The sequence below is a fragment of the Petromyzon marinus genome, chromosome 2 (genome assembly GCF_048934315.1).
Source record: "Petromyzon marinus isolate PM22_M1 ecotype Great Lakes invasive population chromosome 2, UKy_Petmar_22M1.pri1.0, whole genome shotgun sequence".
NCBI classification, from domain to species: Eukaryota; Metazoa; Chordata; class Hyperoartia; order Petromyzontiformes; family Petromyzontidae; genus Petromyzon; species Petromyzon marinus.
Window position 1 is genome coordinate 2,802,037 of NC_133668.1, and position 21,753 is coordinate 2,823,789.

Consider the following 21,753-nt stretch of genomic DNA (forward strand, 5'->3'; position numbering starts at 1 on the left):
TGCGTGCGCGTGTGTGTGTGTGCCCATCACGCACGTGTACGTGCGCGTGTGTGTGTGTGCCCATCACGCACGTGTACGTGCGCGTGTGTGTGTGTGCTCATCACGCACGTGTGCGTGTGTGTGTGCTCATCACGCACGTGTGCGTGTGTATGTGTGTTCATCACGCACGTGTGCGTGCGTGTGTGTGTGTGCTCATCACAGGAAAGGCAGCGGGCAGAGATGATCTCCCAAGCGAAATGCTGAGGGAGGGTGGCGTTTGTACACAGACTGCCCTATATGACATCATAACAACAGTCTGGTCCACTGGACGGGTTCCGCAGGATTGGAAGGATGCCCTGGTGGTCCCCCTCTTTAAGAAGGGGGACCGCACAGACTGTAATAACTACAGGGGCATCTCACTCCTCAGTGTGCCGGGAAAGGTCTTGGCAAGGATTATTCAACATCGCTTTGCCACGCACGCTGAGGCGAGGCTTGAGGAGCCCCAATGTGGTTTCAGGAAAGGGCGGTCCTGCACAGATGACATTTTATGTCCGTCTGCTACAGCAGAGGTGTAGGGAATTCCAACAAGACCGACATCTCTGCTTTGTTGACCTGGTCAAGGCCTATGATACCATCAGTAGGCCTGGGCTCTGGGTTGTTCTTCGTGCTTTTGGAGTCCCTGACTCTCTGCTCACGATCATTAAGGACCTTTATAATGGTGAGCGGGCCGGGGTAAATCTACGTGGCCGGGAGTTAGAGCCCATTCCTTGTACACCTTGGGGTGCGACAGGGATGTCCTCTGGCTCCCACATTATTTAACATCTATTTTGACCACGTAGTTCGTGAAGCCTTCAATAGCTGTACCGGGGGAATCTCCATTTGGTACAGATATAATGTGAGGCTGATCGATGCCCGGGTGCGGTCAAGGGATGGCTCCCTATTGCTCAACCACGTTAAGTATGCCGATTATTTGGTAATAGTTGCTCATTCAGAGGAGGAGTTGGAGACGCTGCTGCTGAGACTGGAGCGTGCCACTAAGAGATGGGGCCTTACCATCAGCCCCACCAAACTAAGCACCTGCCTGGGTATTTTATACCATCGGACACTCCACCCCCACAACTCCCAATCGGTGATAGGGCAGTTGTGGAGAGAGTGGAGAGTTTCCCATACTTGGGCAGTGTGCTTAGGACCGGCTTCAGTTTAACAGCAGAGGTCTCACTCCGAATCAGTCGAGCGGCAATATATTTTCATCGGTTGCGTAACGCTATGTGGAAGCTACCTGGTCTGTCGCTCCACACTAAGCTTCAGGTCTTCTCGGCCACGGTCATGCCCTTTCTTCTCTACGCTTGCGAAACGTGGACCCCCTTAATGGAGCATCTTCGCCGGTTGGAAACATTTAGGCTGGCCTGCCTACAATCCATCCTGGTTTAACCAGGCTGGATTGTGTGAGGAGCTCACAAATCCTTGAAAGATCTGGGCAAGGTCCCATCGGTGAACTCCTCCGGCAGGCAAGGCTGCGTTGGCTGGGTCATGTAGCCCGCATGCCTAGTAACGCATGCCAAAACAGCTTTTGTTCGGCCGGATCGAGGGGGCTAAACGGGCGCGGCACCGGCTAGAGAAGAAATTGAGTGATGTGGTATAGGAGGACGTGGAGCTGAGTGGACTTGCCGATGACTGGTACCAGCGGTGTCAAGATCGGCCTCTGTGGAGGAGGCTCGTGAAGGACGCTATTGGGCAGTTGGAGGCAGTCGCCCTCTAACAACAAAGGAGGGCGGAGGAGCGACGCTCACAACAACTAGCGGAGCGCCGGGTGGATAAAGCACTGCAGGTTGGCACAGTAGGGGGCACAGTTGGTGCACCAGCTACTCGTCTCAGTCATCTTAGTCAGTCAACCCGTGGCACCTGCTGGGTCTGTCCTGTGACCTCCTCTCGGCGGGCGTTCGACACTTCACGTGGCCTCAAGGTGCACATGGCCTGGCACAAGCGTCGTGGTGACGTCACCGCCACTTAGTGGCGAACGGCGGTTGTTGTTCATCACGCACGTGTGTGTGTGTGTGTGTTGACCACGCACGTGTGTGTGTGTTCATCACGCACGTGTGTGCGTGTGTTCACCACGCACGTGTGTGCGTGTGTTCATCACGCACGTGTGTGTGTTTGTGTGTGTTCATCACGCACGTGTGTGTGTGTGTGTTCATCACGCACGTGTGTGTGTGTGTGTTCATCACGCACGTGTGTGCGTGTGTTCACCACGCACGTGTGTGCGTGTGTTCATCACGCACGTGTGTGTTTGTGTGTGTTCATCACGCACGTGTGTGCGTGTGTTCACCACGCACGTGTGTGCGTGTCTTCACCACGCACGTGTGTGCGTGTGTTCACCACGCACGTGTGTGCGTGTGTTCATCACGCACGTGTGTGTTTGTGTGTGTTCATCACGCACGTGTGTGTGTGTTCATCACGCACGTGTGTGTGTGTTCATCACGCACGTGTGTGTGTGTGTTCATCACGCACGTGTGTGCGTGTGTTCATCACGCACGTGTGTGTTCATCACGCACGTGTGTTTGTGTGCGTGTGTGTTCATCACGCACGTGTGTGTGTGTTCATCACGCACGTGTGTGTGTGTTCATCACGCACGTGTGTGTGTGTGTGTGTTCATCACGCACGTGTGTGTGTGTGTGTGTGTTCATCACGCACGTGTGTGTGTGTGTTCATCACGCACGTTTGTGTGTGTGTGTTCATCACGCACGTTTGTGTGTGTGTGTTCATCACGCACGTTTGTGTGTGTGTGTTCATCACGCACGTTTGTGTGTGTGTGTTCATCACGCACGTTTGTGTGTGTGTGTTCATCACGCACGTGTGTGTGTGTTCATCACGCACGTGTGTCTGTGTGTGTGTTCATCACGCACGTGTGTCTGTGTGTGTGTTCATCACGCACGTGTGTCTGTGTGTGTGTTCATCACGCACGTGTGTCTGTGTGTGTGTTCATCACGCACGTGTGTCTGTGTGTGTGTTCATCACGCACGTGTGTCTGTGTGTGTGTTCATCACGCACGTGTGTCTGTGTGTGTGTTCATCACGCACGTGTGTCTGTGTGTGTGTTCATCACGCACGTGTGCCTGTGTGTGTGTTCATCACGCACGTGTGTCTGTGTGTGTGTTCATCACGCACGTGTGTGTGTGTGTTCATCACGCACGTGTGTGTGTGTGTGTTCATCACGCACGTGTGTCTGTGTGTGTGTTCATCACGCACGTGTGTCTGTGTGTGTTCATCACGCACGTGTGTCTGTGTGTGTTCATCACGCACGTGTGTCTGTGTGTGTGTTCATCACGCACGTGTGTCTGTGTGTGTGTTCATCACGCACGTGTGTCTGTGTGTGTGTTCATCACGCACGTGTGTCTGTGTGTGTGTTCATTACGCACGTGTGTGTGCGTGGTATAGTGAGCGCGTGAATAAAGATTCCGCTCGTTTAATCGAGTGGGGCAGTCATACCCAGGCGCACGTTTTCAATTCACGTGAAATAAATTAACAAACCACTCATTACGACCTTGTTTTCATCATCCCCGGTAAGTAGGTAAAACCAATCAGTTTCGTCTGAAATAAATGCCAATGCTTTAAAAAAAAACATTTAACTTGATTTTAATGGCAAGATTCTTTTTCGTTTCATCATAATATCGATAATAACAACCATGCAAAAATATAAGTGTATATAATGTACTTTCCATGCAACCGATGTGAAAATCGAAGCTCCAGGCATTTTTTGTGTTGTTGACAGACGGTAAAAACGTCATTGGTAAAGCACATACAGAGTAAACATTGTAAGCATGCGCTATCAATTGATTTAGTACAAATTCATCTTTCGTGAAGCATGCTTTCCCATTGATGGAGGTGGTGGTGGTGGTTGACACACGACTGTGAGAAAGCCTTAAGCACGGAATCACCGCATCTTTACAAAACGTAGCGCAAAACCTGTAAAACACGTCCAGTTAAACAAAGTAGTTTTTTTAAGTTAATTAATTGTGTTTGCTGTGTTTGTTGCTGTTACAAAATGTATGTACGTTTCCATTCATTGCACGGGAAAGCCGAGAGTACAAAAAGCTAATTTCTTCTGATTCAGAAAACGTTTTTTTTGTGCAAAATACAGTGTTTTGTTCACATTGTATAAACCGTCACCAGAGCAATTAAGAAAGAAAAGCAGTCACAGCGAACTACGAACGGCCAACATCGCCCCATGCCGAACATCATCAACACGACTCGAGTAATATTCGCGAAATACACCACCGACAAAATCCCGTGCGCCCACTTCCCCAATGTAAGCGGCATTCGGTCAGCAGCTGAAACAACCACCGACGACAACCATTACAAACGCGCACGAAACTACGGCTCCACTCGGATTGAGACGATATCCACAGTAATGGCTTAAACGAAACGCGCCTCAATCGTAATCTACGGAACATCGCGTCGCTTAATTCTACCCATTGGGAGCGGGCAATCGGCGCAGCGCGACTCGCCCTGCAGACGGCAACATCTTCGTACGCACTGGGATGGCAGCAGGAGACACGTGGAGGACACTTCCCCTTGGTGAGCGCCCAAGAAGGTTGCGTGGAGACCACATCCCCGTCAAGATGATGGAGCGCCTTGGGAACTATCGAGCTCGATGGAGCCAGCAGACTACGGACAGTCGTTGAGCCCCGCGTCCGGCACAGAAGCCTCGAACGAGTTCGGGAATTCGGGCACGGCACGGCTCTCTCTTCACCGCGTTGCGCGCGCGCCGTCAGTAGGTCCTGATGATGACAGCCTCCACCTCCCTGGAGGGCCTCCGCTCCTTCACCAGAAAGTTGATCATGCTCTCGGACTTGATGAGCAGATTGCAGCCGAGGAAGAAGACTCCGAAGACGACGGTGAGAGAGAGTACGCACATGACGGCGATCTGCACCACGCGGAATATGTACAGGTTCCTGGGGTCGGGCAGCGGGGCCTGGAAGCCGGCTCCTCCTGCTCCTCCGTCCGCCACCGCCGGTGCCGAGAGGTTGCAGCACTGGCCCAGCGCGGAGCCGTTTGCCGCCCCAGCGTGGCCCAGCAGCGTCGCGTTGAACGCGCCCAGGGAGTCGTTCAGGGCGAGCAGGGAGGCGTTCAAGTTGAGAAGGGAAGAGGCGTTCATGGCGCAGAGACGCCGCGCGGCGCTGACGGGCGCGGGATGGAGGAGGGCGCAGAGCGCATCGGGGTGCGCCAGTCGCGGTGCTGCTGCTGCTGCTGCGCAGAGCGACTCCCCTGGAAGAGCAGCGCAGGGGGAGACTCTCGTAAAGTCACCCGGGGCTGACTCTTGGAATAATAGCGCAGGGGTGACTGCTGCTGGAAGAGCAGCGCAAGGATGATTCTTGGAAGCCCGGGTGCAGCGGGAGTGATTTCCTAAATGAGCAGAGCACGGGGTGACTCCCTGGAAGCCGGTGGCGACTTTAAGGTGAGCAACCCAGCAGAGGGTGACTTCTGGAAGCCCAGCGACTACGAGGACGACGACGACGACTCTTTGAACACCAGCGCAGGGTGACAACTGCACGTGCACGCGGCTCGAGGTTGACTCCTGCACACGGCGCACGGCGGGTGACTGAAGCGCAGCGCCCAGCGGCACGTGCTCGCAGCGCGAGGGAGATCGATTTGTGAGCGCAGCGTCGAGAGCTGGCGCAGAATGACGCCTGCGAGCGGCGCGCAGGGGTGCGGGGGTGGGTGACTTGAGTCGTAGCGGGTGACGCGGGGGTGGGTGACTGAGTTGTAGGGGGTGACTCGGGGGTGGGTGACTTGAGTCGTAGCGGGTGACGCGGGGGTGGGTGACTTGAGTCGTAGCGGGTGACGCGGGGGTGGGTGACTTGAGTCGTAGCGGGTGACTCGAGAGCGACACGCTAAGGACGACTCACGTAGACCACGCACAGAGTGATCCTGTCGATGTCTCTTTGAAGCGCAACGCAAGGGGTGACATTCTTCGAAGCCCTGCTCATGTGAGAGGGGGGGGGGGTGGGGGGCTGGGGGATTAATAGGTGGGGGGGTGTCCTGGTTATGGGTGTCCTGGTTATGGGTGTCCTGGTTATGGGTGTCCTGGTTATGGGGTCCTGCTTGTTGTGGTGTTTCGGCTCGGCAAAGGGGTGTCACCACCCGAAGGAGCGCAGCGCGGATATCGGGGCCAGAGACGGCACCTCCCCCGGCTCCTCGTCTTTTATAGACAGAGGGGGAGCGACCATCGGAGATCAGCGATGGGGGGGGGGAGGCGGCGTGGTGCACGAGCGCGCGTTGCAAGGCACGGGGACTTTGTCGTTGCTGTTGCTAATTCCTCGTTGTCGTTGTTGTTGTTGACACGAGTTGCATCGCTATGCAAAGCAGTGGTTGGGTGCGAGAGACGAGGTGAGAGGCGAGGTTATTCGGTTAGTTGGACGGAAACAAAGACTTCAGATTCCGCAGATATTTATTTGGGGACAGTGTAAGGGGGCTGTAGCTAAATGCAGCGCAATCTTCCGAAGATGTGGGCGAGTTAATTTTTTTATTTTACCAGCAAGATATTTTTTTTATTTTACCAGCAAGATATTTTTTTTATTTTACCAGCAAGATATTTTTTTTATTTTACCAGCAAGATATTTTTTTTATTTTACCAGCAAGATATATTTTTTTTATTTTACCAGCAAGATATTTTTTTTATTTTACCAGCAAGATATATTTTTTTTAACACCACCGAATGCGACCCCTCCCCCCCCCCCCCTGGATTTTGAATGCGTGCCGGCGGGGTGAATTATAGAGCGGTGCTGTGTGCGCGCGCCGATCGCAACGGGTCAGGGAGGTTGAGTCATTAGGTTTCGACCAAAATAAACATAGACGAACGCTGATGAGAGGTCGGCAACGTTGATTGACGGGAAAGGTTCTTTGTCTTGACGCGCGCCGCGATGCCTGCGTTCTACTGAGGCACAGATACAAGGAAAAAAAAAACATATAATCTAAATATACACTTGAATTCTAAACGTCGAATCCCGGTAAGGTCGTTTAAGGCCGTCCATAAATGACGTCACGCGATTTTGGACGATTTATGACACCCCCTCCCCCCTCGTCATGCGGCGTCACAAAAAGTCAGACCCCCCCCCCTCAAATATGACGTCACAAAGCTCTGCCCTCCCCCCCCCAAAAAAAAACGTATTTCTATTTTGAAAATAAAACATGCTTCAAATCGCTTTAAACTATTGTCATTGTAGTGCGTATTTAATGTGGCGCTGCACTCTGATGTTGTAGGAGTGTTATAACAATTAGTGTTGTTATAACTGTTGCGCATTTTGATGTGACGTCACATTTCTCAAACGCCCCCCCCCCCCCTCTCGTCACACATCGTCACAAATGTCTGACCCCCCTCCCCCCGGGGTGCGTGACGTCATTTATGGACGGCCCCTTTCTCAATTTCTAAAAATGTGCACTTGCTTTCACGCGGTGGCTTCCTCTCGCTGACACTGCGACAGAGAACTCGCAGACACAGCCGAAGCGACACGCGGCACTCGCCCATCGCGAACAGCGGTGCGCAAGCAACTCTCGAGTGTGCAGGCGGTGCAACTGCACCGGAGCTGCGGGGGCGCATGGGGCCGGGCTACGAATAATGGTGAAGGGATGGGGGGCACTTGAATAAGAGACCCCACGGCAATCCCTGCAGCAAGATCCAGGCCAAATACGCTACGGCCCGGTGACCTGAAGATGTCTTTCAAATTGGACTTACAGCTCACAGCCTGCCAGGCACGACACAACCACGGTGCTGACCAGGACACACACCAGCCTGTAAACAACACAAACACGGAGCTGACCAGGACACACACCAGCCTGTAAACAACACAAACACGGTGCTGACCAGGACACACACCAGCCTGTAAACAACACAAACACGGTGCTGACCAGGACACACACCAGCCTGTAAACAACACAAACACGGTGCTGACCAGGACACACACCAGCCTGTAAACAACACAAACACGGTGCTGACCAGGACACACACCAGCCTGTAAACAACACAACCACGGTGCTATCCAGGACACACACCAGCCTGTAAACAACACAACCACGGTGCTGACCAGGACACACACCAGCCTGTAAACAACACAAACACGGTGCTGACCAGAACACACACCAGCCTGTAAATAACACAAACACGGAGCTGACAAGGACACACACCAGCCTGTAAACAACACAACCACGGAGCTGACCAGGACACACACCAGCCTGTAAATAACACAACCACGGTGCTGACCAGGACACACACCAGCCTGTAAACAACACAACCACGGTGCTGACCAGGACACACACCAGCCTGTAAACAACACAACCACGGTGCTGACCAGGACACACACCAGCCTGTAAACAACACAAACACGGAGCTGACCAGGACACACACCAGCCTGTAAACAACACAAACACGGAGCTGACCAGGACACACACCAGCCTGTAAACAACACAAACACGGAGCTGACCAGGACACACACCAGCCTGTAAACAACACAAACACGGTGCTGACCAGGACACACACCAGCCTGTAAACAACACAAACACGGAGCTGACCAGGACACACACCAGCCTGTAAACAACACAAACACGGTGCTGACCAGGACACACACCAGCCTGTAAACAACACAACCACGGTACTAACCAGGACACACACCAGCCTGTAGACAACACAAACACGGTGCTGACCAGGACACACACCAGCCTGTAAACAACACAAACACGGTGCTGACCAGGACACACACCAGCCTGTAGACAACACAAACACGGTGCTGACCAGGACACACACCAGCCTGTAAACAACACAAACACGGAGCTGACCAGGACACACACCAGCCTGTAAACAACACAAACACGGAGCTGACCAGGAAACACACCAGCCTGTAAACGACACAACCACGGTGCTATCCAGGACACACACCAGCCTGTAAACAACACAACCACGGTGCTGACCAGGACACACACCAGCCTGTAAACAACACAACCACGGTGCTGACCAGGACACACACCAGCCTGTAAACAACACAAACACGGTGCTGACCAGGACACACACCAGCCTGTAAACAACACAAACACGGTGCTGACCAGGACACACACCAGCCTGTAAACAACACAACCACGGTACTAACCAGGACACACACCAGCCTGTAAACAACACAAACACGGAGCTGACCAGGACACACACCAGCCTGTAAACAACATAAACACGGTGCTGACCAGGACACACACCAGCCTGTAAACAACACAACCACGGAGCTGACCAGGACACACACCAGCCTGTAAACAACACAAACACGGTGCTGACCAGGACACACACCAGCCTGTAAACAACACAACCACGGTGCTGACCAGGACACACACCAGCCTGTAGACAACACAAACACGGAGCTGACCAGGACACACACCAGCCTGTAAACAACACAACCACGGAGCTGACCAGGACACACACCAGCCTGTAAACAACACAAACACGGAGCTGACCAGGACACACACCAGCCTGTAAACAACACAACCACGGAGCTGACCAGGACACACACCAGCCTGTAAACAACACAACCACGGTGCTGACCAGGACACACACCAGCCTGTAAACAACACAAACACGGTACTGACAATGACACACACCAGCCTGTAAACAACACAACCACGGTGCTGACCAGGACACACACCAGCCTGTAAACAACACAACCACGGTGCTGACCAGGACACACACCAGCCTGTAAACAACACAACCACGGAGCTGACCAGGACACACACCAGCCTGTAAACAACACAAACACGGTGCTGACCAGGACACACACCAGCCTGTAAACAACACAACCACGGTGCTGACCAGGACACACACCAGCCTGTAGACAACACAAACACGGAGCTGACCAGGACACACACCAGCCTGTAAACAACACAACCACGGAGCTGACCAGGACACACACCAGACTGTAAAAAACACAAACACGGAGCTGACCAGGACACACACGAGCCTGTAAACAACACAACCACGGAGCTGACCAGGACACACACCAGCCTGTAAACAACACAACCACGGTGCTGACCAGGACACACACCAGCCTGTAAACAACACAAACACGGTACTGACAATGACACACACCAGCCTGTAAACAACACAACCACGGTGCTGACCAGGACACACACCAGCCTGTAAACAACACAAACACGGAGCTGACCAGGACACACACCAGCCTGTAAACAACACAAACACGGAGCTGACCAGGACACACACCAGCCTGTAAACAACACAAACACGGAGCTGACCAGGACACACACCAGCCTGTAAACAACACAAACACGGTGCTGACCAGGACACACACCAGCCTGTAAACAACACAAACACGGTGCTGACCAGGACACACACCAGCCGGTAAACAACACAAACACGGAGCTGACCAGGACACACACCAGCCTGTAAACAACACAACCACGGTGCTGACCAGGACACACACCAGCCTGTAGACAACACAAACACGGTGCTGACCAGGACACACACCAGCCTGTAAACAACACAAACACGGTGATGACCAGGACACACACCAGCCTGTAAACAACACAAACACGGAGCTGACCAGGACACACACCAGCCTGTAAACAACACAACCACGGTGCTGACCAGGACACACACCAGCCTGTAAACAACACAAACACGGAGCTGACCAGGACACACACCAGCCTGTAAACAACACAACCACGGTGCTGACCAGGACACACACCAGCCTGTAAACAACACAAACACGGAGCTGACCAGGACACACACCAGCCTGTAAACAACACAACCACGGTGCTGACCAGGACACACACCAGCCTGTAAACAACACAACCACGGTGCTTACCAGGACACACACCAGCCTGTAAACAACACAAACACGGTGCTGACCAGGACACACACCAGCCTGTAAACGCATCATGGCTCACAGTCCAGCAATAGTGTCCCACCCCCCGAGTCTTTAGCTCCCTGTGCTGTGTGAGTGGCACACTGTTGCACGGGAGTGGCACACTGTGACACGTGCGTTCACGAGTGTCTGTCTCGCCGTCTCAGTCAACCTCAAGACCAGAGCTGCTTCGCTCTCCGTCCAGTGTCACAGCGACTCCTCCTGGCAGCTACGGAGCACTGCGTTTACAGATCACTCCGGTTTTCCTTCCGTTCAGAATGACAAATAAAAAAATGAATTTGTTGTCTATCAATGGTCTCAATGCTCTCTCTAGAGGTCCCTCTAGTGGGCGCCCTTCCGCCTTTCAATGGCGTGAAGTGAGCTATTGCAGGGCTCCGCCTTTATCACATCTCAAGGCCGTAATTATAACATATATTGGGGGGGGGGGGGGATATGCTCAAAATGTCCCCCCCAATATATTGCTATAAACAGATTTGTTTATATGATTATGGTTATGGTTGTACTTTATTAATCCCTAATCTCTGCCATTACAAACAATGAAACAAGAAAAGGTAAAAAAACAGAGCAATGTAATACAATACACTATTAGACATTATTGTAAAAAATAAATAAAAAGTCCATCCTATGTGTTAGTGAATTTTTTTTTATATTTTAGGCAGGAAATTAGTTTTCAAATTTAGATTTGTTTTCTGGGGGGGCGGGGGGGACCCCCCAGGACCCCCTGAAAGATTTGGTCCTCCCCAATGTTGACTCCATGGCTACGGCCGTGTCACATCCTATCAACAGGCTCATCTGTTTAAGGGAAGGCACGAATGAAACGAGAACGGGAAAACATCCTCAGTTTGGACACATCACGAATGACGGTAGGCATTCACCAATTGGCTAAGAAAAATGTGCTTACAATGCACACCAGCTATAACTGCAGGGGCAGATGGAATATGACCGTCTTATCGTGTCGCTTGCAAATGCCTTGTCGAGTGGCTGCCTATGGTACAAGCACGTTTAAATCCAGAAGCCGTCAGATTTGTGAGCGTGTTGGGGGACGTGCAGTTGTCCCTTCTTCCGTACGGATCGCTTTGATGTTGTTCGTGTTCTGTGCTAATTGCACCACGGATCTCCCTTGCAAAGCTAGCTGGGTAACTGACAACAAGAAGGAAATGGCCAAACATCCCAAGTCGGACAGATCGATACCCACCGTTTTGAGAGGTCAGACTCGGCGAGGCATTTACTGGGATATGTTCGGCTGCAACGAATAAAATATAAAGTTCATCAATTATTCTGAAGATTTGTGCAGACTCATAATGTCTATCTTCCAGATTGGGCACAGATATGAGGTAGTTTCAAGGATTTAGTTGCTATAAATTTCCACATGATAAGCCACTGATATTTTTACGAGGGAAAGGCGTGGATGATTACATTACTTCTCATCAGCAGATGGCAGTAAAAGCAAATCCAACCTCGGAGCAGCGATGGTAAAAAAATATATATATATGAGCAGACATAATACACCTTCACACATCTGTCCAATTATATATTATCATCATAATAATAATAAAAAAAATAACCCGCTCATGAGCCTTCTGGGAGTGCATCATTTCAGCAAGCATTAGTGCAACACAAATTACAAACCCTCTAGAGTGGTTTCGGCGTTTCAGTATCTGTTCAGCAGAGAACAGGCTTCGAGTCAACCAATGCTGGTGAACTGCCAGATGTTCATGGGTAAGGGCCGTCTCTGTTTGATCGGGCTCCGGGGAGGGAGGAACGAATATGCCGTGGAACCTTGTCCCTGCTGATGTACCTCAAGAGTCACAATTCGTAGTGGACAGACATATCGATAAGAATAGGACGACTTAAAGTCACGTAGGTATAAAATAAAATAAATCACGACGTTTCGGGCGCAACACAAGCGCCCGAAACGTTGCGATTTATTTTATTTTATACCTACGTGAATTTACCGAAAGAACTAAAGAGTATGGATTCCTGCAGTAACAAAAGCTTCAAATGAAGAGGGCACTTAAAGTTATTCGGCCTAAATGTATGTATTTATGTATGTTGAACTTCTTTCTCACCGCACGTAGCCAACCGTGCTAATCGGACGCGCCGACCGTGGAGAATTCTCACGGATTTCCACGCAAATGCATGCAAAATTACCGTAATCAAGTTTAGACAAACATACTGATTAAAACAATTAGATTAGAACGTTTTTTTAAACTACATTATTGCTATTATCATTATGTTTGTTTATCCATGAACGCCTGAGTCTGAAGACTGTTTTTTTTATCAGGAGGGTCGTACCAGGTTTTCGAAGTTCGAGGACAAATGAGTAATTTTGCAGGGGTTTGCATGGAGATATATTTTCTTCTGCACAAATGGCATAATTTCGTGTACCCGGTGATTGGCATCGGCTTGAATGGGTTTTTTTGTTTGTTTGGTAACTTGCTATTCATAAGCGTTGCTCCATTTCACGTGCCGGCAGATGATCAAATAATTCCAATTGTCGGTGAGAAAATGTACAGATGAGAAGAAAATAGCAGCAATGTGACTTTAAATTCCGTTACATTGGAGAAAACCACCTTCCTGCCAACCACCCAAGCTAGGCTCCAAAAATCCCACAATTACCAGACTTTATTTTGAACACAGGCATCGCGCGCCGACATTATGTTCCACGGGGCCAGCATTTTGCCACCACCGTGCAGACTCGCGCATTGGCAACATTTTGCTGGGCTGTTCAAATAAGCTCCGTCCAGTAAGTTGGTGGAAATTGGCATCGCGTGCACCGTCATTCTGTGGGATACCGTGAAGTTGGCATGTGGTGACCGAAAGGTGTGCCATTATTTCTAGCAGTGGCGCAGAGGTCGTTGCATAGGTGACCTACTGGGAGAGGGTGCCGTGGCTTTTGTGACATATGTGTAGCTTGGCAAGTGGCACTAAAGCCAGCATGCCTTGGAAAACAGGCCTTTTTTCGACAGTGTTCTGTGGGCTGAATAATTGACTGAACCTTCCCATCAAATACAAGATGCCCTGTATAGTCTTGAACTTCTGTCGCACCGCACATAGCCAACCATGCTAATCGGAGGCGCGGGGGAAGGACACCAAATGAAACAGAGAAAGCAGTGAAAAAAAGAGTTTTTAATCTAGATTTTAAAAATTCTTAACAGACTGTTGGGACAAGTGAATCGATTGGCGGTAGCCCGGGCCACCGCAAAATATTGGTGGGCCGGGCATAGTTTAAGGTTTCTTTTTCTGGGAGCATCGCTGGTACCACCACCCTGTCCTGCCGGAGGGCGACGCTGGGAGCGATGATGATCACGACGACGATGTCGATCCCGCCAGCACGACCATGACCGCCGGCCGTACCAAGAGAGCGCCTGGTGTGCCATTGCCTCCAAGTGTTCTCGCTCCCAAAGACAAGGGGGGTGGCCGACCCCGTAAGAAGCAGAACGTGCTGGGGAATGACCAGACCAGCATCCCGATGTACTTTCAAAACAAGCGATAAACAGCCGTTGCCACGCACAAATCCCCAGCAACCCCCCTTTTTTATGGGTGTTTTGCGTGTGTTTTTTATTTCCATATTTGGCGTGCGTATCGGGCTCAGTGACATCTCCCGTCTTCATAGGCCTTCTGGTTTCGAAGTTATGGAGGTTTTGGCACCCCCGGGTCACGATGGTGACCCGGGTCACCGCCAATCGATTCAAGTGCTGTTAGCTGGCATTGGTGAAGGCCGGAACGGTACGCAAGGGGGTGGGTGGCAAGCACCACGCCCTGCCGCCTTTGTCTCCCCAGTGTTGATGATCACACACCGCACCACGTACTCATTTGAGACTAAGTCGACCTAGGGGAGGTCCAGGACCAGTTTAGATAATCGTCACTTGTGTTAGCTGTGAGCGGGAATTGAACTGCGTCGCTAGCAGAGAACGCTAACCACTACACTACCACTCCACCTTCCCATCACCAGCCTATTCAGCAGCATCAAACTGGGGAAGACACTAAAGTCTGAAATCTGTTTAGCGAGTGGCATCAGGTTATGATTTTTTACCCAAAGTATTTCTCATAAATTCTGAGAATTTACTAAAAATGCTAACAAGATGCAAAAAGACCAGGAACGTAATGATTGTTGGTGAATATGTGTATCTATTCGTTATTTACGTAGTGTACGCATATACATGGGAATTGACTGCGAACTAACATACGTCTTATTTTCCGAGCTGTACGGATAACCAATTGTATGAAAGTTAAGAATATTAACAGCCATACTGGTGGGGTCTATCTTTTTACACAAAATAGCGTTTTTGCAATTTTACTAATGTGAGGAGAAATTACAAAAGGCCTTGTTTGACGATTTTTTTTATTAAGCCCTTGGGCAACGTACAGTGCAGTATATATATAGCCACTAACTGCTCGTCAGCGCATCGTCGCCTTAAAGCTTGGAGAGCTGAATGGAGTTCGAAAGAACTCACAAAGACACACCATGTTAAAGACCCAACGTAAAATATTCCTGGGGTTGGAACTTTCACGAAGCTCACGGTCCACCCCAAACCGCATCCACTGCACAACCAATGGCGGCAGCAGCAATAGCAGATAGTGGATGATGCACAAATGTTCAAATTAGAAACTCTCCAGCGGTGTGCGACTGCGGTCATCCAGAACAGAGACCGCTCAACGTGTAATGTGCCCCGATCCACAAAACAACGAAGGATACATCACAGCGACGATGATAGTGACGACGACGATGACGACGATGATAACAATGGTGACGATGACGACGATGATGACCATGATGACGATACTTCTCCGCTTGCTCCTGATGCGGTTGTCTGGCTTGACCACCTGAATGTGACTTTGCAGTTTGTCGCTCTGCATCTACACCAGCAGCCATACGGAAGAAGAAGAAGTTAATCGCCCCTCTGTGTTTAGTGGAATGAGCCGCACCGAATTGGTTGAAATATAGAAAGATGGGCCCCAGCCACAGGATAGTGGAGTTTCCACCACTGACTCAGGGCTCACCATCAGACGGAAGCTCCACACAGAGGTTCGTTTTTGAAAACTGGGACTACCTATTTTTTGGCGAAAGTTTAAGTTATCGTCCCTTCACGGCCACCCTTCGAAACGTAATTTTTTTTTCAGAGGAGTCTGCTTGAACAGAATTTCACGACGACGTTGGCAATGACTGTTTGATGCATCGGACAGAGTTGTGGGGGTTCTTGTGAGAGTGGTATAGATATTCCCCCCCCTCCCCCCGACGAGGGAGGTCAGGTTTAACAGGATACCGACTCAGCTGAAATGACAGCACGACCCATTCTTGTGGAGGAGGAGGAGGGGGGGGGGAGGGTGATGTACTTTGCCATTGTTCTCCCGCTTCAGTGCCCTAAGCACTGCCATTGTGTGGGTTTGTGTGGCGATATTTTTTCCGTTGCCGTTAATACGCGACGCCAAATGAATGCACGAGACGCGCTGCCACTGGGCGCGATCTTTCCGCCCTGCCAACGCTGCGTCCCATATCGCCTCGTCCGGTGCGGCCCCAAAGTCGCCTCTCGCGCAAGGGCGTTGCACGTGGGGGGCTCTGCCGTGCGGATTTTTTTTCCCCCTCCTCCTCCTACTCCTCCTCCCCGGGAGGTTATCGAGACGCGAGGACACGCGCGCCGTTGCATGCGGCGCAGAGGAAAATGCACGACGGGCTGGCAGGTTTCTGGAATTTAAATGCGCGAGGGCCTCGTTGAGTAGCTGCGGGCGTTACAATTCAGAGCACTCACGGCGTCGGCTGACGTCTCAATGTGACCCGTTCATTTTGTTACGAAATTATCTCAATTGTACATCTCGATGTGACATTATAGCTTGCTCCTCCATTTGGGCTGATGCACCCTCCGCAAGTCTTTACAAAACCTCCAACCCCCCCCTCCCCCCACACGGTGGAAATTAAAATCTGATCGATTTCGATAATGCGTTAAGTTACGCGGCACGCGGCCCCGCAATGTCAAAGCCCTCGCATTTTTTCATTCGCCGCTTTGTTTCGGCCAACCGACCTTGGTGTTTTTAACGTTCACATTTAATTCCACGACTCTCTGTGTGTGTGTCGCACATGCCGTTGGGGGGTTAGGTGGGATGGCGCCGATGTTCACCGCCGCGGTGAATACAAAGGGAACCCCCCCCCCCCCAACACAGTCGCTCTTCGGAGAGACAACTGCCCGCGAATAAATGCAGCAGTTTATTTATTCATAGAAGACGCGCTGAATAATTCAGCGCCACTTTTATAACAATCACTGCTGACCATGTCGGCGGGACGCCGGAGGCTCGACGGCGAATTGGAAGTGATCCGACACACGCGACGCTTCCTGCCCGTGCCCAATCACTCATCTGAAAGCTATCTTTAATCGTAAAATGCGCCTGCATTGTGCCGTGAAAGCGCGAAGCATCTCCGATTATATTCTTTGCTTTGCCGACGTACGCTATTATTTTTGTTGCGTGTATTGAGCGACGGTATATGTTTAATGCGGCATTTTAGCAAAAAAAAAACAGTCGTAGGGGTGAAGGGGCGATTTACATCCCTGCGGGGTGTTCTCTGTGCACGCGAAATATTCACTGCAATCACTTAATTTGTAAGCTTCTGTCAACGCCGGCATTTCACTCAACAACATCTGGCATGCTGGTATGTGGAATGATTGTCTTCTCTTGTTTGAACTTCCTTACCATTTGTTGTGTCAGCCCTTTGTCAATACACCGGAAATCGTGGTCCTTCCACGCCGTGTCGGCCATGGGGACGCAATTTAACCATACTTCACCACGTTCACCGGTCAGTGCGGGCTGGTGAAGGTGGTGGAGGCCAGGTCTGGTTCAAATATCACCTGCCAAGGATGATATAGCCATCGTCGGGAGTCGAACACGGGTCAAGGGGTTTCGAAGCGCAATGCGCTGACCACAGTGACACCGCTCCACCGTCTCATCCTGCTACAATTTTCGTCCACTTTTCCAGCCAACCAGTTTGGCCATTGTGAAACCCAGGTGGAACTGTATGTTGGATAGATGTATGGTGAACTTCTTTCGCACCGTACGTAGCCAACCGTGCTCATCGGAGGCGCGGGGGGAAGGGCAACAAACTAAACACGAAAAATCAGTTCTTAAAAACAAATTAAATCGAGATGATTTAAAAGTGCATAGCTCCAGTGGCTTCCTAATATCGGAAGTAAGAGCGTTCCAGGCGGTCGAAGATTCGCACCTGAACGCGCCATGCTGTGACCTTGTTTGTTCGATGACCAGCCAAAAGCCGCTGCTGCTGCGAGGATGACCGTGAGAGTTTGCGTGATGATGGTTCATGCTTCTTGACGAGATCACCAAGGTATTTGTGGTTCATTTGTGGCAAGCACTTGGTGTGTGCAAATGAGTGCGACCTCAGAATGTTCGTTTCGGCAACCGGAAGATATGTCACTCATCGTTCACAGTCATAACTACCAACTGTTTCTCACTACTCTCGAAATATAGATGGTCTGTGTGTGTGTGTGAGACAATGCCACCACGTGTTCGTGGCCTTTGATTTCGTGAGCCCCTGTGCGCTGCTCTCTGCACATGTTGTCCCCTGCCGGAGTGTCCTCGCTGGAAGGACCACACAGCCTCTGCCTGCTCGAGGAGCCCCGCTGACGACGGGCTTGATGGTGCTTAAGCAACGCCTGCTTAGAAAGTTCCCGGCGACCTTTTCACATTTCGGTTATTCCCCGCCGGCGTGCCGCCGTCAACTTTTTTTTTGTTATGAATAATTGGCAGTGAAGTCGTGCCCAAGCGTTGTGCCGCCGCGAACACGATGGGCGCATAGGTATCGCATCGCATGACAACTGCCCAGGATCACTGCATACAAACTCACGGACTGACGCCAGCGTGGGGAGCAGTCACCAAGCGCGTGTGCCCTGCCTGCCTGCACGCACGCACACGCACAGACACACACAGACATGCGGTGTGCATGCTTGTTTATTACTTGCGCGTTGTATTCATTATCTGCGTGCATCCAACACGTCCGCGAAGCGATTGCGACGAGCCTCCTCCGCTCGAGCCGATGGGACGTCCCACGATCGCTAGACACCACGGCGAGCGAGACGAGAGAGCGCGAGAGAGAGGGAGGCCATCGCAGCCGACGGCGTGGGAAGGCGCCATGGCCTCATCATCGCTTCCTTCCTGCTGGTCTCACCTTGCAGCTGCTGCATAATTGACACTCGTCCTTCCACAAGGCCTGCTCTGATGTCGTCCCACCATCTGGCTTTATTCGGTTCTTCTCCTTGGTCACCAACCTCTGGGTGTCACTCGAATGCCCGCTTTGGTAGCACGCCCTCCCCCTCCATCCTGCACGTGCCTCACTCAATGTTTCCGCCACCTTATCTTACTAATTATATCTGCAATTCTCTCGTAGCATTGTCTATTGCAACTTTCCAATTTGGCTATTCCAGGGTTTCCGAAATTCCAGTCTTCGCGTGCCCCACACCCCCATCACCACCACCACCACGCAACGACGTGAATCCGCGTTTACCAATTAACTCCTCCCCATTGAAATACAAATTAACTCGTTCAACGCTGCACGCGCCCGCTGATCGTTAAACACGTCCCACGTGGCGCGCTAAGAAATTAACGCTTCCTGCGTTACGGTCTCACAATCCCCTGTATGATGCACTATTGCACCCAATAATAACCTTTCTTTATAGAGCGCCTTTCATACCACAATGTTCAATGCCACTTCACGCGAGTAAAGTGAAACCCAACATTAAAAAAAGCATATTAAACACTCGTAATAAAAATACACAAAGAGAAGGAAGAATTAATAAGACGGTAAAATAATCATGGCATGCCAGAATAAAATCATACAAATAGGCCTTGAGCCTTCATTTAAAGACAGTCACTGTGGGCATAGAAGCTCTGAGCGCAATCGTGCACAGAGGTCCACATTCGCGAGGCATGAAGAAAAAATAAAACCACACCGAAACTTCAACTACTCTCTACGGACACCTTCAGAATCTTTATTTAGACGGGAAAAATCCGAGAAGATATGGAGCCCTTGGTTCACACATGTCCTGTAGGACTCCCGTGCCAAGCACTCACAACGTTCTGTAACACCCGCACCCACTGCCTCCAAGTAAACATTTTGTAAATTATTATTTCTGGCTCACGATGTAAAGCCGTCAGAGCCTGCAAAGTCCCTGGAATCACAATGGGTAATTTGTTCCCGAGAGACCTAGATAATATGCACGTGCAAATTCAATAAACACATTGTAAATGCAATGCAGCATGTTTGGTTATTTTTTATTGTTTTCATATTTTTACTTTTACGTGTGAATGACCGCTCATGCCAGCAAGGGTGAGTCAACATTTTTTAATTCACTTGAAAACGTGTAATCCTATTCACTTGAAAACGTGTAATCCGAAAGGGAACGAGTGGGAATAAAGGTAACGTAAAAAATAAAATAATCAAACGGTTTGTGGATTCTAAACGCAGTAATTTGACTACATTTACATTCCTATGAGACTAATGATAATGTAACAGTGATAATTTAAAATATTTTTGTCAATCCACTGCTGGACGAAGGCCTCCCTGTGCCGCGTCGATCACTTCGCCCTGCCTATTCGAGCGGTTTGGTGAAAGACCAACAACACAATCCCGCCGCAAACATCACTCGCCACTGACGTTAGCCGTGCCCGAGGAATCAAACTCAGGTTTGCCGTCCAGATGCATCGAAGGCTGCGCTAAGCACTGTAACACAATTAATGGGATTGAAGCCTGTACCTGGCCAGAGACCAACATGCCCGATGTCCCCATCTCCTGTGCCTCCACTTGACAGGCAAGGCTACAATCTCCGCCCCACCATGCACCGCACCTCCCTCCACCTCCCCGTCCACATCAACAGCCCAGCCATCGTGACCCGACCCTAATGATGGGCCTGGGCGTGTCCAGGGTGACAGTAGAAATGTTCTTCCTCGGGCCCTTCGGATGTTTCTGAAGCCTCTGTGAATGTAGCGATGGTTGTTGGTCCGTCCTGCTGATACATTGGTAGAATGAAACGTCGGCAGGCTTTCGTGACCAATGTCGTCCATAAGAAGTTTTTTTTTGGGTCAGATCGAGTAAATATATAAATGAATCATTTGGCTGGACCCCGGGGTCCCGCAAAAATTAGGTCAATAATTATTATTTTCAGTCTGCCCACTCGTGATCCCGACAGCAACGCGCCGCCCGCCCAGACTCGCCCCAACAAGCGCCAGCAGCAGGCGCGATCGACACGATGGGCGCCACCCCACCGGCCAAACGCAAGCCCCGGGGGGCGTCCGCCGCAGTCGCGCGCGGCGACGACGCCCTCCGGTCAGCCGTCGATCCTCAGCTTCTTTGCCAAGGCAGGCCCCACCGCCCCCCAGGCAGTGAATTTAACGTGTTTGTGTAATTTTTCAACTTTTTACGAAACTTAGTGTCCCCGAGTAGCTCTCGACGAGGCCAATCGATTGACCACTAGTTTTGTTGTCGGTAAGGCAACAAGACTCGTGTCGCTACGCGGTTTTTCCCACCCCGTGGCAGTGATGGAACCCCGGGGTCCCGCCAATTGCTTCAAATGTTGTGTCGTTAAAACCCGCCACCATCCGACACAGCCAACTAGTAAGGATTGTCACGTAAACAGAACATGATGAAGCTAGTTGTAATTACTGGCGAAACGTCGTACTCAGATTATAAATGTTGTGGCTTGGCTCTCCAACACACCGGTGTGCTGTACAAGTAACTAATTGTCACGTTGTTTACGTGACAACCCTTACTAGTTGGCTGTGTCGGGCGGTGGCGGGTTTTAACGACTCAACATTTATATATATACGCGATCTAACCCAAGAAAACCTCTATTATGAAATAAAGA

The 21,753-nt window shown here is 50.8% G+C and overlaps 1 protein-coding gene across 4 annotated transcripts; it reads right to left on the reverse strand.

Moving 5' to 3' along the window:
- Positions 1-3,595: 3,595 nt before the first annotated feature.
- Positions 3,596-19,360, reverse strand: LOC116949515 (protein reprimo A-like). 4 transcript variants are annotated; one of them, XM_076069190.1, is made up of 3 exons: positions 19,062-19,343; positions 18,741-18,791; positions 3,596-6,909 (listed from the first exon to the last, which is right to left on the reverse strand). In XM_076069190.1, the coding sequence occupies exon 3, from the start codon at positions 5,131-5,133 to the stop codon at positions 4,747-4,749; it is 387 nt and encodes a 128-aa protein (XP_075925305.1). In that variant the 5' UTR covers positions 5,134-6,909; positions 18,741-18,791; positions 19,062-19,343; the 3' UTR covers positions 3,596-4,746. The 4 variants fall into 4 exon arrangements, 3 of the variants coding, with proteins under 3 accessions (XP_075925305.1, XP_075925304.1, XP_075925303.1); XM_076069189.1 differs by having other exon boundaries at positions 3,596-6,912; XR_004403910.2 differs by lacking the exon at positions 3,596-6,909 and adding an exon at positions 14,008-15,751 and having other exon boundaries at positions 19,062-19,360.
- Positions 19,361-21,753: the final 2,393 nt, after the last annotated feature.

Coding starts and splice junctions, on each gene's coding strand:
- LOC116949515 (XM_076069190.1), bottom strand. CDS start 5,133: ATGAACGCCTCTTCCCTTCTCAACTTGAACGCCTCCCTGCTCGCCCTG.